The 14,292-nt window shown below is 44.3% G+C and overlaps 1 protein-coding gene across 1 annotated transcript in view; it reads left to right on the forward strand.

The window, feature by feature from the left end:
- snd1 (staphylococcal nuclease and tudor domain containing 1) overlaps positions 1-5,050 on the forward strand; it is a 275,137-nt gene extending 270,087 nt beyond the window's left edge. The window contains exons 23-24 of the mRNA XM_061714247.1: positions 1,201-1,245; positions 4,842-5,050. Coding sequence (XP_061570231.1) covers positions 1,201-1,245; positions 4,842-4,907 — 111 coding nt within the window. The 3' untranslated portion in view covers positions 4,908-5,050. The remainder of the gene's footprint in view (positions 1-1,200; positions 1,246-4,841) is intronic.
- The last annotated feature ends 9,242 nt before the right edge of the window (positions 5,051-14,292 follow it).

Raw genomic sequence — 14,292 nt, forward strand, 5'->3', positions numbered from 1 at the left:
CTTTGCTGAGTAAACACAAGTGATAATTAGATGATCTTTCATAACGGTGAGTCGTTCCATTAGTTCTATAAAACGGTTTATTTAAGCCAGAACAGTTAAACACCAGGATTAATGGTCTTTGTAGAGCCGACGGACACGTCGCTGATTCAGTCAAAGCTCCGTCGTTTAACCACAACGTCTGAGTTATCTCGAGGTCGTTTGATCTGCAATGAAACTTAATTTTCTTCCTTTTCAGCCGCCGTTGGTTAGAGGATGAACAAAAAAACTGAACTTTGTGGGTGGGAAAAAGCAGGTTTCTCGGGGTGACAGGATGCGAGCACCTTAATCTAGGGTTGCCACCTTTCAGAAATAGAAATAAGGGACGCCCTGATTTCAGCAGCGCAGGAGCCAAAAAAAAGCCCCAAAACTTCTAAACTGAATAAAAATGTGTTTATTTTATATGAAAAAACAAAATGCTTTGATTTAAAGTTTAAAGTGCTTTAATAGCATTGAACTTGCATGACTGTAAAGACAGCCAACCATACTAGCAACTGAAATATCCTCCTATGCTACGTATGTCCACATCAGCCCAGATGTAGAATATAGCCTACAGGTGAAGAATATGGTGTAAAAGTTAATTTATTTCAATAATTCAACTAGAATATGGTGTAAAAGTTAACTTATTTCAATAATTCAACTAGAATATGGTGTAAAAGTTAATTTATTTCAATAATTCAACTAGAATATGGTGTAAAAGTTAACTTATTTCAATAATTCAACTAGAATATGGTGTAAAAGTTAATTTATTTCAATAATTCAACTAGACTATAGTGTAAAAGTTAATTTATTTCAATAATTCAACTAGAATATGGTGTAAAAGTTAACTTATTTCAATAATTCAACTAGAATATGGTGTAAAAGTTAATTTATTTCAATAATTCAACTAGACTATAGTGTAAAAGTTAATTTATTTCAATAATTCAACTAGAATATGGTGTAAAAGTTAATTTATTTCAATAATTCAACTAGAATATGGTGTAAAAGTTAATGAAAATACGGTACAAATCGCGTCCCGTATTTGTTCAATACGGGACGCAACATTTTTTTCTCAAATAAAGGACAATTCCGTATTTTACGGGACGGGTGGCAACCCTATCTTAATCCCCCACAATCCTCCCTAGCGTAGTTATGTGATATGCTAATGTCTCTCTCTCTTCTCAGGTGACGGAGTACCTGAACACTCAGGAATCTGCCAAGAGTGCCAGGGTGAGTAACTCCAGCCATTACCTCCCCGACTGCTTTTATTCCTTATTTCCTGTCAGCACCTCCTCATAACGGCGGTTCGTCCGTTTGCAGCCAGAACAAGGACACATTAGCGCGCTGCTAATTGTTTCGGGGGGTTTTTCCTGCAAACTATTAGAGAGGAAAGTGTCTCTGAAGCTGCGACACGTTACTTTGGCAGTGAGCGGCGACTAAAGTGGAGCGCTGCCCAGTCGGAGCAGGTTTGTAGTCGGAGGGGGAGATGATGGGGGGCGGCGAGGACCGGGGGTGGAGGTGTTAGCGGCCCACGGCTCTCCAAAGAGGTTCAGTTTGACTGAAGATTCATTATCAATGTTCCACTACGACTACGCTCACGTCGGTGCTGCTGGTTTCGGCGTGAAACGGGTCAAAGGTTTTCTGCTGCAGTTGTAAAAACTACCAGCTGCTGCTCCGGTCCAGAGTTCAGCGGTTCAGCGGGTCACATGACCAGTTTGCAGCTGCACTAACGACTCAGACCAGCAAAAACAGCCCCGGAACCTTCCTCACCTACATCACTGTTGTAGACAGGGGTCTGTGAGTTCCTCCGGTTCTCCGATGCTTATCCGTCGGTTCTCCGGTTCTCCGTTGTTTCTCCGTTGGTCCCCCGGTTTCTCCGTTGTTTCTCCATTGGTCTCCCGGTTTCTCCGTTGTTTCTCCATTGGTCTCCCGGTTTCTCCGTTGTTTTTCCGTTGGTCCCCCGGTTTCTCCGTTGGTCTCCCGGTTTCTCCGTTGGTCCTCCGGTTCTCCGTTGGTTCTCCATTGGTTCTCCGGTTTCTCCATTGGTCCTCCGTTCGTCCTCCGGTTTCTCCGTTGGTCCTCCGTTGGTCCTCCGGTTCTCCATTGGTCCTCCGTTCGTCCTCCGGTTTCTCCGTTGGTCCTCCGTTGGTTCTCCATTGGTCCTCCGTTCGTCCTCCGGTTTCTCCGTTGGTCCTCCGTTCGTCCTCCGGTTTCTCCGTTGGTCCTCCGTTGGTTCTCCATTGGTCCTCCGTTCGTCCTCCGGTTCTCCATTGGTCCTCCGTTGGTTCTCCATTGGTCCTCCGTTCGTCCTCCGGTTCTCCATTGGTCCTCCGTTCGTCCTCCGGTTTCTCCGTTGGTCCTCCGTTCGTCCTCCGGTTTCTCCGTTGGTCCTCCGGTTCTCCATTGGTCCTCCGTTCGTCCTCCGGTTTCTCCGTTGGTCCTCCGGTTCTCCATTGGTCCTCCGTTCGTCCTCCGGTTTCTCCGTTGGTCCTCCGTTCGTCCTCGGGTTTCTCCGTTGGTCCTCCGTTGGTTCTCCATTGGTCCTCCGTTCGTCCTCCGGTTTCTCCGTTGGTCCTCCGTTGGTCCTCCGGTTTCTCCGTTGGTCCTCCGTTGGTCCTCCGGTTTCTCCGTTGGTCCTCCGTTGGTCCTCCGGTTTCTCCGTTGGTCCTCCGTTGGTTCTCCGTTCGTCCTCCGGTTTCTCCATTGGTCCTCCGTTCGTCCTCCGGTTTCTCCGTTGGTCCTCCGTTCGTCCTCCGGTTTCTCCGTTGGTCCTCCGTTGGTTCTCCATTGGTCCTCCGTTCGTCCTCCGGTTTCTCCGTTGGTCCTCCGTTGGTCCTCCGGTTTCTCCGTTGGTCCTCCGTTGGTCCTCCGGTTTCTCCGTTGGTCCTCCGTTGGTCCTCCGGTTTCTCCGTTGGTCCTCCGTTGGTTCTCCGTTGGTCCTCCGTTGGTCCTCCGGTTTCTCCATTGGTCCTCCGTTGGTCCTCCGGTTTCTCCGTTGGTCCTCCGTTCGTCCTCCGGTTTCTCCATTGGTCCTCCGTTCGTCCTCCGGTTTCTCCGTTCGTCCTCCGTTGGTCCTCCGGTTTCTCCGTTGGTCCTCCGGTTTCTTCGTTGGTCCTCCGGTTCTCCGTTGGTCCTCCGGGTTCTCCGACGATCCTCCGGTTTCTCCGTTGGTCCTCCGTTTCTCCGTTGGTCCTCCGGTTTCTCCGACGATCCTCCGGTTTCTCCGTTGGTCCTCCGGTTCTCCGTTGGTCCTCCGGTTTCTCCGACGATCCTCCGGTTTCTCCGTTGGTCCTCCGGTTTCTCCGTTGTTTCTCAGTTGGTCCTCCGGTTTCTCCGTTGGTCCTCCGGTTTCTCCGATGGTCCTCCGGTTTCTCCGTTGGTCCTCCGGTTTCTCCGTTGGTCCTCCGGTCCTCCGATGGTCCTCCGTTTGTCCTCCGGTTTCTCCGTTGGTCCTCCGGTTTCTCCGTTGGTCCTCCGGTTTCTCCGTTGGTTCTCCGTTGGTCCTCCGGTTTCTCCGTTGGTCCTCCGGTTTCTCCGTTGGTCCTCCGGTTTCTCCGTTGGTCCTCCGGTTTCTCCGTTGGTCCTCCGGTTTCTCCGTTGGTCCTCCGGTTTCTCCGTCGTTTCTCCGTTAGTCCTCCGGTTTCTCCGTTGGTCCTCCGGTTTCTCCGTTGGGCCTCCGGTTTCTCCGTTGGTCCTCCGGTTTCTCCGTTGGTTCTCCGGTTTCTCCGTTGGTCCTCCGTTGGTCCTCCGTTGGTCCTCCGTTGGTCCTCCGTTGGTCCTCCGTCGGTCCTCCGTTGGTCCTCCGTCGGTCCTCCGGTTTCTCCGTTGATCCTCCGGTTTCTCCGTTGGTCCTCCGGTTTCTCCGTTGGTCCTCCGGTTTCTCCGTTGGTCCTCCGGTTTCTCCGTTGGTCCTCCGTTTCTCCGTTGGTCCTCCGGTTTCTCCGTTGGTCCTCCAGTTTCTCCGTTGGTCCTCCGGTTTCTCCGTTGGTTCTCCGTTGGTCCTCCGGTTTCTCCGTTGGTCCTCCGGTTCTCCGTTGGTCCTCCGGTTTCTCCGTTGATCCTCCGGTTTCTCCGTTGGTCCTCCGTTGGTCCTCCGGTTTCTCCGTTGGTCCTCCGGTTTCTCTGTTGGTTCTCCGTTGGTCCTCCGGTTTCTCCGTTGGTTCTCCGTTGGTCTTCCGGTCTCTCCGTTGGTCGTCCGGTTTCTCCGTTGGTTCTCCGTTGGTCCTCCGGTTTCTCCGTTGGTTCTCCGTTGGTCTTCCGGTCTCTCCGTTGGTCCTCCGGTCTCTCCGTTGGTCCTCCGGTTTCTCCGTTGGTCCTCCGGTTTCTCCGTTGGTCCTCCGTTGGTCTCCGGTCTCTCCGTTGGTCCTCCGGTTTCTCCGTTGGTCCTCCGGTTTCTCCGTTGGTCCTCCGGTTTCTCCGGTGGTCCTTCAGTTCTCCGTTGGTCCTCCGGTTTCTCCGTTGGTCGTCCGGTGCTGGTTTTCCGTTGGACGCAGAGGCGACTGGATTCACCCTCGGTGTCGTTGCCGTGGCTCCAGGTCGATGAGGAGGAGCAGGACTAAAAAAAAAAGAAAGAGCCGGCATTATGAGGAACGGGAAACGGCTTCATTCATTTCATTCATCCTAATAACGAGTCCTAATTAGCGCTGCTGCTAATTAGCTGTGAATCACAGCATTAACAGCTGAGCGGCTCTTCGCTTCTGGGAGCCAAAAAATGAACCGCTGCACAACCGGAGGATTCCTCACACGTTTAATTAACCGCACACACATCTGCAGCAATGCATTGTGGGTCCTTTAACCACCTCCGTCTCTTTCCCTTTCCCCCTCAGCTCAACATCTGGCGCTACGGAGACTTCCGCGCCGACGACGCAGACGAGTTCGGCTACCGCCGCTAACGGGAGAACGAGGCGACCATCCAGTTCCCACCATTCCAAAGGCCAACCTGGACGGAGCGGCGCACCGGAGAGAAGACGGACCCAACGACAAGCATCCTTCACTCTCCCCTGTCATCAGGTTTCTCTTCTACTCTTCATTCTCTTCCCGAGACGTAATCATGACATCCTTTCCTCCCTTAATTGGCTCCCGTTAACGAGCGGCCCGTCCTCTCGAACCGGATGTTTGTGGAAAATAAACGAACGCTTCCCTGAAGGATTTCCTGTAAATGTTAAATCATGTTGAAAGGTGTAAAATTGATTTATTTTAGCAAATCGACTGGTAGCTGACGCCGCGTAGACGGAGAAGAAAGAAAGGATGAGATTATTTTTGTCTTCAGTGTATATCTGTGTGATTGACGTCTGCAGATGTTTTTTCGTGGGGAGTGTTTTGTCGTTTCTACATTGTCACACTTTGATGACCAGTAAATATGATGCCTTGCCGTGGCGTTTTTCTCTTCTGTAAAGTTTACATTCTACTGATGGTGATGATCCGTCTCTTTCTCTGTATGCCATAGAAGATACAGTGTATGAATTTGTTTCCACGTAATGGACCTTTGCATTCTAATAATCTGCTAAATAAAAAAAACAAGCAAACTAACAGCGTTTAATTTTGTTTTCTTTCCCGAGGACAGACTAATGAAACACAAGAGCTCTTCTGTGGAATTAGACTAAACGCTCGGCAGCTTAGAAATGTCACATTTTCCCGACATCAGGAGTCTTCAGAGCCACTCTGGCGCCGAATCAAGTGTGACATTTCATGTTTCTAAACTAAATTTGCGGGAGCTCGTGCTGACTTTCTAAGAACGTTTGATTTCACTGCCAAGAACGAAAACGAGGCTCCGCCGGAGTCCCAGTCACAGCCACAAAATCACAGACAAAAATAAATATGTTGTAAACTCAAATTAGAGTCTTCTGTTTCTGGAATGAATGTATTCTTGAGTCTATAAGGTAACAATAATATAATAATAAGATAACCTTGGCTAAATACAATCTTTGACTAAAACAAGACTAAAATGGACAATTCTGACTAAAATAAGACTAAAATGCTCAGACTTTTAGTCGACTGAAACTTGACCAGAGGTGTCAAGTAACGAAGTACAAATACTTTGTTACCTTACTTAAGTAGAAATTTTGGTTATCTATACTTCACTGGAGTAATTATTTTTCAGACGACTTTTTACTTTTACTCCTTACATTTTCACGCAATTATCTGTACTTTTTACTCCTTACATTTTAAAAACAGCCTCGTTACTCTATTTCATTTCGGCCTTTAAATAAAAACTATCCAGTTAAATTGCTCCATCCGGATAGAGTGAATTTGGTTGTGGTTGTTTCAGATGTTCTTGTTTTGTTCTTACATCCGTTCCCTCAGATTCCTGCAACTAAACTTGGATGTACATTCCAATAAAGGTTAGGATAAATGATAACATGAACATGAAGTTTGACTTTTTGCACCATTACAATACTTATAGGCAACTAGTCATCATATCTCCTGCTCTCTGAAACACATGTTAACCCATGTACTGTCTTTGGGTCAAAATGACCTAATTCTCCTGTCCTTCCTTCCTTCCTTCCTTCCTTCCTTCTTTCCTTACTTCTTCTTTCCCTTCCTTCCTTCCTTCCTTCCTTCCTTCCTTCCTTCATTTTTTCCTTCCTTCCTTCCTTCATTTTTCCCTTCCTTCCTTCCTTCCTTCCTTCCTTCCTTCCTTCCTTCCTTCCTTCCTTCCTTCCTTCCTTCCTTCCTTCTTTTTTCCTTTCCTTCCTTCCTTCCTTCCTTCCTTCCTTCTTCCCTTACTTCTTCTTTCCCTTCCTTCCTTCCTTCCTTCCTTCCTTCCTTCCTTCCTTCTTTTTTCCTTTCCTTCCTTCCTTCCTTCCTTCCTTCCTTCCTTCCTTCCTTTTTCCTTTCCTTCCTTCCTTCCTTTCTTCCCTTCCTTCCTTCCTTCCTTCCTTCCTTCTTCCCTTCCTCTTTTCTACCTTCATTCCTTCCTTCCTTGTTCCCTCCCATCCTTCTTCCCTTCCTTATTTTCTCCCTTCGTTCCTTCTTTCTTTCCTTCTTTTCATTCTTCCTTCCTTCCTTCTTTCCTCCCTTCTTCTTTTCCTCCTTCCTTGACCCTAAGACAGCACAAGGGTTAATACTCAATAGTACACATATATGGTTCTTTAATATATTTGCATTATACTAAGATTCATTCATTTTCAATGGCTTTTGTCCTTAATGGCTTTTTTCCCCCTTACATTACTTTTACTTTTATACTTTAAGTAGTTTTGAAACCAGTACTTTTATACTTTTACTTGAGTAAAAAACTTGAGTTGATACTTCAACTTCTACAGGAGTATTTTTAAACTCTAGTATCTATACTTCTACCTGAGTAATGAATGTGAATACTTTTGACACCTCTGAACTTGACACGACTAAAAGGAGAATGAACATGATTAAAACTAATAAAAACTAAAATGATAGCTTGACCCAAAGACTAGACTAAAACTAGAACTGAAACAGGCCAAAAACAACCTTAGTGATGGAGTAAGAGTCCATCCATCATCTCTGGTGCCCAATCAAGTCTGACATTTCATGTTTCTAAAGTAAATTTGCAGGAGCTCGTGCTGACTTTCTGAGAACGTTTGATTTCACTGCCAGGAAAGCAAACGAGGCTCCGCCGGAGACTGAAAAAGGCTTTTGTGTTTAACGTCAGCGGCGCCTGCTGAGCTCCTATTTCCTGGAACCACTTCCACCTTCGCAGGACACAACAACAAAGGTCACACCAATTAAACAACTTTAAAAAGTCCATCGCTCCCCACGTGGAAAAAAAGTGGCGGTTCATTTATATGGAGGATGAATTCCGCCCGACGAACATCCGTCAGCGTAAGCGGCGGCTGACTGACGGCTGCGTGTGAAGTATGTGCAGCGGCTGCATTTGTAAAGCGAGGAGGAAGCAGTTCTCCGTCAGGACGAAGGCTCCGAGCAGCACTTTACGCCGTGATGGAGCGCCGGAGGCCAAGGTGCTCGCATAACTGTGACGAGGCACATCTTCCACGTTATTTACAGGATCATCTGCAGCCGCCGCAGTAAAGATGCTCGTCGCATCATTTCATGATAAAGAACTCAGCAGTTGTGGCTTTTTCTTTCAGATAATTCATAATGAAATGGTTTTAAAGTCTCACCAGGTCCCGCGGTGGACAGTTCCGGTGCTTTAACGGGATCTGTAGGTCAGCGATGAGTCTTCAGGTGGTCGGTCTGTAAGAAAAATGACATCACATAGTTGATTATTTGTAGGAAAGGTTCTCTACTGTCTCCAAAACCACCCAAAGTTAGTTTGGACTTCTGTCCCAGTCGTATCTGGTGAACAGACTCGTGATTAAAGTTGCTTTGGTCAACGTAAATTATGACTAAATATCGTCGTCAACGAACCTTTATAACCTGAGGAAAATGAGACGAGACGCAACGAAAATGCTGGTCATGTGACGATAATAATTGATGATGATGAATGAAGTTTATTCAGTCATGACAACACAAAACACCAAAAAAACATTGTGCACAGCATTAAAATTTCATACAAAACCAAAAAATGTGTTGAACAATAACTGAAAAGGCATAGGCTGAAGCAAAATGCTTATAAAAGCCTCTCCTATTGTACCAACTTTCTTTTTTTTTGCTACCGACTTCCAGAAAACCAAAAAGAGAATAGAAAAGCAAAGAAACAACAAAAGGCAAAGAAACAATAGAAAAGCAAAGAAACATGTTTCTTTGCTTTCTTCTTTACGATAATAATTAAATATATAATGCAATATCATAGAGGAATAAAAACCAGACTAAAATGTAGATTAAAAAATAAAAACTGCTAAAATGTGTCTTCATTTTCGTTTACAAAACGAGACGAAATGTCCTAAAAAAAATCCTTAATGTCCATGTTTTCAGTAGTTTCCTCTGGTTTAGTCTTTAAACCAGTTTATTCTTCAGATCTTTGGATACACTTTCCTACATAGATGTGGAAAAGAAAACCCAATGTGTCGTCCAAAAAGATGGGGAGAAATGCGGAAAAATAAATATGTTGTAAACTCAAATGAGAGTCTTCTGTATCTGGAATGAATGTATTCTTGAGTCTATAAGGTAACAATAATATATTAATAAGATAACCTTGTTTGAATTGTAAAATGGGTTTGGATAAATACAATCTTTGACTAAAATAAGACTAAAATGCTCAGACTTTTAGTCGACTGAAACTTGACACGACTAAAAGGAAAATGAACGTGACTAAAACTAATAAAATGAAGTGGAAACCACAATCACACTGCAGCATCAGAAACTCCTACCTGAACAATAATAATCCATGAAATCCATCATTAGCGTTTTGAAAGGTGATGATTTCATCTCAACCATCTAATCAAGGGCATTATCTTTATCTGCATTATAATTGTCAACTGAAGGAGCGTCGCTATAACCTCCCATGCACTGAAATCTTTCCCACGATACTGCAATTTGATTTCAAGGGTTATAATCATCATGAATATCATCATTAGGATAAAATTAACATCAACCAGAGGTTTGAGAACAACATTAATGTGCTCGCTTGTGTTTCCACCATCGATATTACAGCATGCGTGTGTAGTTTTCTGTTCATGTGTAACTTAGAGGCCGAGAATACAATTCTTAGCAATTTTTGTTTTAGAAAAGTTAATAAAATGATTGCTGCTGGGAGTAAAGGGGATATCTACGGAAGCGTATTAGGGCCAGGCAGGAGAAAAATAAAAATAATATTTTCATTATGCACTTCGAGAAAAAAGTTGAAATGTCGAGAAAAAAGTTGAAATGTCAAGATTAATGTTGAAGTACAATTTCGAGAAAAAAGTTGAAATGTTGAGAAAAAAGTTGAAATGTTGAGAAAAAAAAGTCGAAATATTGAGGAAAAAAGTCAAAATGCAGAGAAAAAAGTCGAAATGTCGAGATTAATGTTGAAGTACAATTTCGAGAAAAAAGTTGAAATGTTGAGAAAAAAGTCAAAATTTTGTGAATAAAGTTGAAATGTTGAGAAAAAAGTCGAAATGTCGAGAAAAAAGCCGAAATGTCGAGAAAAAAATCAAAATGTTGAGAAAAAAGTTGAAATGTTGTGAATAAAGTTGAAATGTGGAGAAAAAAGGCGAAATTTTGACCTTATTCACAAAATTTCGACTTTATTCTCGAAATTGTACTTCAACATTAATTTCGACTTTTTTCTCGATATTACGACTTTTTTCTCGAAGTGCACAATAAAAAAAAATCTTCCAGTCTCAAATTTTTTTTCTCTTGCATGGCCCTAATACTCTTCCGTAGATATCAGCCTGGCTACAGCACTGAAAAACAACCTGGGGTTCCTCTTATGTTCATCTCTGAGCTGTGAGGAGCAGGTAGTTGTTTTGGTAACAACTGAAACTCTTAAATAACCTATTGAATAACTAACTAATTTAATTAATTATTAGACTAATTGAATAACTTACCATATTTGACTGAACAATATCTACAAATGTGGCAGTGAGCGGTTTTCAGGCAGATCGTAGTTCTGAAGTCAAGAAAAGTGTAAATAATGTGTGATGAACTCCGGACAGATGTGCTCTCATCATTCAGATCACATGTGAGGGATCCAAAGATGGAAACGGCCATGTTTCAAACGTCTGCGGAGCCGACACCAGATCCAAGGTGGCCCGAGCAATTCATCACCGGCGTTGGTGTCCAATTACCAGAAGCCGGGATGAGGAATCTGCTCCGAGGGCAATTAAGAACCTGGGATGGCTGTCAGAGACTCACGGACCCGGAGACGCTCCGTCTCTCAGGTCCAGCTCACTCTGTCTTTTTTTGTCACAATCTATCCATCTTCCCCTTCTCCCGCTTGCCTCCTTGCTTCCCCTCTCGGAGCCGGAGAGGAAACGGTGGCGGGAGAAGAAAAGAGGTCCAGCCTTCGCTCAGAGTTCAGACGGATCTGAACTGGGTCAACAGGAATTAAAGCGGGAAACGTCTCCTCGTTTATGAGGGATTCGGAGGAGTGTGTCTTTGTTTTTGTCAGCCTGTTTCAATTCTAGTTTTAGTCTAGTCTTTGGGTCAAGCTGTCATTTTAGTTTTTATTAGTTTTAGTCACGTTCATTCTCCTTTTAGTCTTATTTTAGTCAGAATTGTCCATTTTAGTCTAGTTTTAGTCAGAGATTGTATTTAGCCAAACCCATTTTATAATTCAAAAAGGTTATCTGATTATTATACCAAGGTCTGTGTGAATACTGGATTCTGATTGGCTGGCAGGTGTACATTAAAAGTGATAACCTACACCAGGGGTCGGCAACCCGCGGCTCTAGAGCCACATGCGGCTCTTTAGCGCCGCCCTGGTGGCTCCTGGAGCTTTTTCAAAAATGTTTGACCTTTTTTTTTCCTTCTTTCCTTTTTTTCTTGTTTTTCTCCTTTGTTCCTCTTTTTTCCTTTTTTTCTTCTTTTTTTCTCCTTTTTTTCTTCTTTTTTCCTTTTTTTCTTCTTTTTTCTCTTTTTCTTCTTTTTTCCTCTTTTTTCTTTGTTTCTTTTTCTTTCTTTTTTTACTTCTATTTTTTCTTTTTTCCTCTTTTTTCCTTTTATTTTTTTTTTCTTTTTCCTCTTTTTTCCTTTTTTTCTCTTTTTCCTTTTGTTTCTTTTTCTTTCTTTTTTTTACTTCTATTTTTTCTTTTTTTCCCTTTTTTTTCTTCCTTTTTCCTTTTTAAATCTCAACATTTCGACTTTTTTTCTCGACATTTCAAATTTTTTCTCGGCATTTCAACTTTTTTCCTCAACATTTCGCCTTTCGCCATTTGCCTTCATTCTAAGGCTTATACATACAAGACTTTTTATTTTTTGCGGCTCCAGACATATTTGTTTTTTGTGTTTTTGGTCCAATATGGCTCTTTCAACATTTTGGGTTGCCGACCCCTGACCTACACTTAGAAAACAAGTTCGGTCAAATTGCCTGATATCTTTAATATCATTGCGGTGGATCAACTGCCAGGTGGTAACCACGGCAACGGAGATCCAGAGAAGAAGAGCCGGCTACCGCAGGACGGCGACATGAGTGATTCTGTAATTTCTTTTAATTTGGTGAATTTAACAATTTTGATGACTGGGATGCAGAAGAGGAGAGAAAAGAAAATAGCCGAGTGGAGCTGAGCGGACTAGAATATCCCCCGTTGCTAAGTCGTATCTCAGGTCCGTCCTAGTTACTGGAGAATCAACACTGTGTCCGTTAAGGACCTTATGGGACGGTAGTGACTGTTCCAGGTATTAGTCAGACCCTCAGGTGTTACCATGGAAACTGAGTTAAACTTGTTAAAAAACTTTAATTTACCAGGTTCCAACGGCTGCAGACGAGAGATTAATTAGTCGCTCAGCTTGTTATAAAACTAATGATTTCAACTTAAAACACATTAAAGTATGAATAACTGATTTAATATTTGTTTTTTGGTAAGTGACCGTGGTATAAGCGGGATAATGCCCTTCGAGGTGACATTAACATAAATATATGGACTTTGCGGAGGCAAACCGGAGGTTCACGCCCCCACATTGTCAATATATTTATGTTAATGTACACCTCAAAGGGCATTATCCCTTAATTATATTATTGTTACCTTATAGACTCCAGAATACATTCATTCCAACTCTAACTTGAGTTTACAACATATTTATTTTTCCGCATTTCTCCCCGTCGTTTTCTTTTCCACGTCTATGTAGGAAAGTTTATCCAAAGATGGTTCTTCTTCTTCTTCTCCAGCCCCAGAGCAGATCCCTGCGTTTCTCTTTGTTTTTAATTGACGTTAACTAGAGCTCTGCGTTAACGGCATCAGCCTCTAACTCTGCAGCTGCATCTTCTGGATCTGATTCCCCGCTGCAGCGACTGGGATTGAGGACTAACGTCACCCAGCAGAACTAAACCAGAGAAACTACTGAAAACATGGACATTAAGGATCTTTGGTAGAACATTATTCGTCGACGATATTGCATTATATATTTAATTATCGTCACATGACCAGCATTTTCGTTGCGTCTCGTTTTCCTCAGGTGATAAAGGTTCGTTGACGACGAAATTTAGTCATAATTTCCATTGACGAAAGCAACTTTACGCAAGAGAAAATCTGCCGTCACCTTCTGCAATGGGCCCAATGGGCCTTTCTGTTACTTCTGCACGTGTTACCCCCCCCCCTAACCCTCCCCTAACCCCAAACCCCCCAAAGAAAGAATCTGATCTGATGTGAAGCAGCAGCAGCAGCAGAGGGAAGATCTTTCTTTCATGAGGCCGTGACGTGTTTCCCCTCCGAGAGGTTTGAGGAGAAAATGACTTAATAATTCACCGACCTGAGGAGGAAGAATACAACATGTTTCAGGGTCGGCGGGATTAACACGGCGAGCCGGTCCCTGAAAGCACCGCCGGCCCCTGAACGCACCGCCGGCCCCTGAAAGCACCGCCGGCCCCCGAAAGCACCGCCGGCCCCTGAAAGCACTGCCGGCCCCTGAACGCACCGCCGGTCCCTGAACGCACCGCCGACCCCTGAACGCACCGCCGGCTGTTAAACGGCTACTTTCTCCCCTTTTCTCCCTCAGTTCGGCTGTAATTTTCATCCCAGATCAGCTTAAAACATTTCACGCATCATCCCGGCGATAATTATCTCCTGAAATGCTGATATCTGATTAGCTGTTATTCAAACGGGCTTAAAAGTGCGATCTTGGCAGGCGAAGTCGATCCTAATGTGGAACTGCTTCTCTGGATTGTTAATTTATGGCTCCTGCCGGTTAATTTCCTGCCTCCGTCCGTGGAGACGGCAGCGCTGCCTTGCTTATCTCTGCCCGGCACCTGCTCAGGTCCTGGCCTCCGTCCCGCCTCCGTCCTGCCGCCGTCCGGCGTCCGTCCAGCTTTACCTGCAGGAATCTCAGCGGCCTGAACCCCCTCCCCACCTCCACGCCTGTCTGGCCGTCATGAATGACTCTTTCTACCACATGACAGGGTGAATCCTCATCCAGTGTTTCAGTGCAGCATTCAGGAGGTTTAGTGGAGGGAAGGACATAAGCAGAAGAAGCTGTTGCTGCACATCAGCTTGGAAACAGTTATAAATTTGCGGTAAGGAAGATTATTCACAAATGGGAAAGCTTTCAAGACGGGGTTGAATTTTGCCAGGAGTGGACGTCCTAGTAAATGTATCCCCAGGTCGGACCGAGCATCGTTTATGGCGCTTTTCCACTAGAACCTACTCAGCTCAACTTGGTCTGGTTTCTTTTCAGCACCTGGATCAGAAGTAGGAGGTTGGAGTGAAGCTGCTCTGACGTATTTGATTGTGTATCTAAATGGAGAAAAAAACACTAAAGATGTAGAAC

This window comes from Cololabis saira, chromosome 23 (assembly GCF_033807715.1).
Source record: "Cololabis saira isolate AMF1-May2022 chromosome 23, fColSai1.1, whole genome shotgun sequence".
In the NCBI taxonomy this organism is placed as follows: domain Eukaryota; kingdom Metazoa; phylum Chordata; class Actinopteri; order Beloniformes; family Belonidae; genus Cololabis; species Cololabis saira.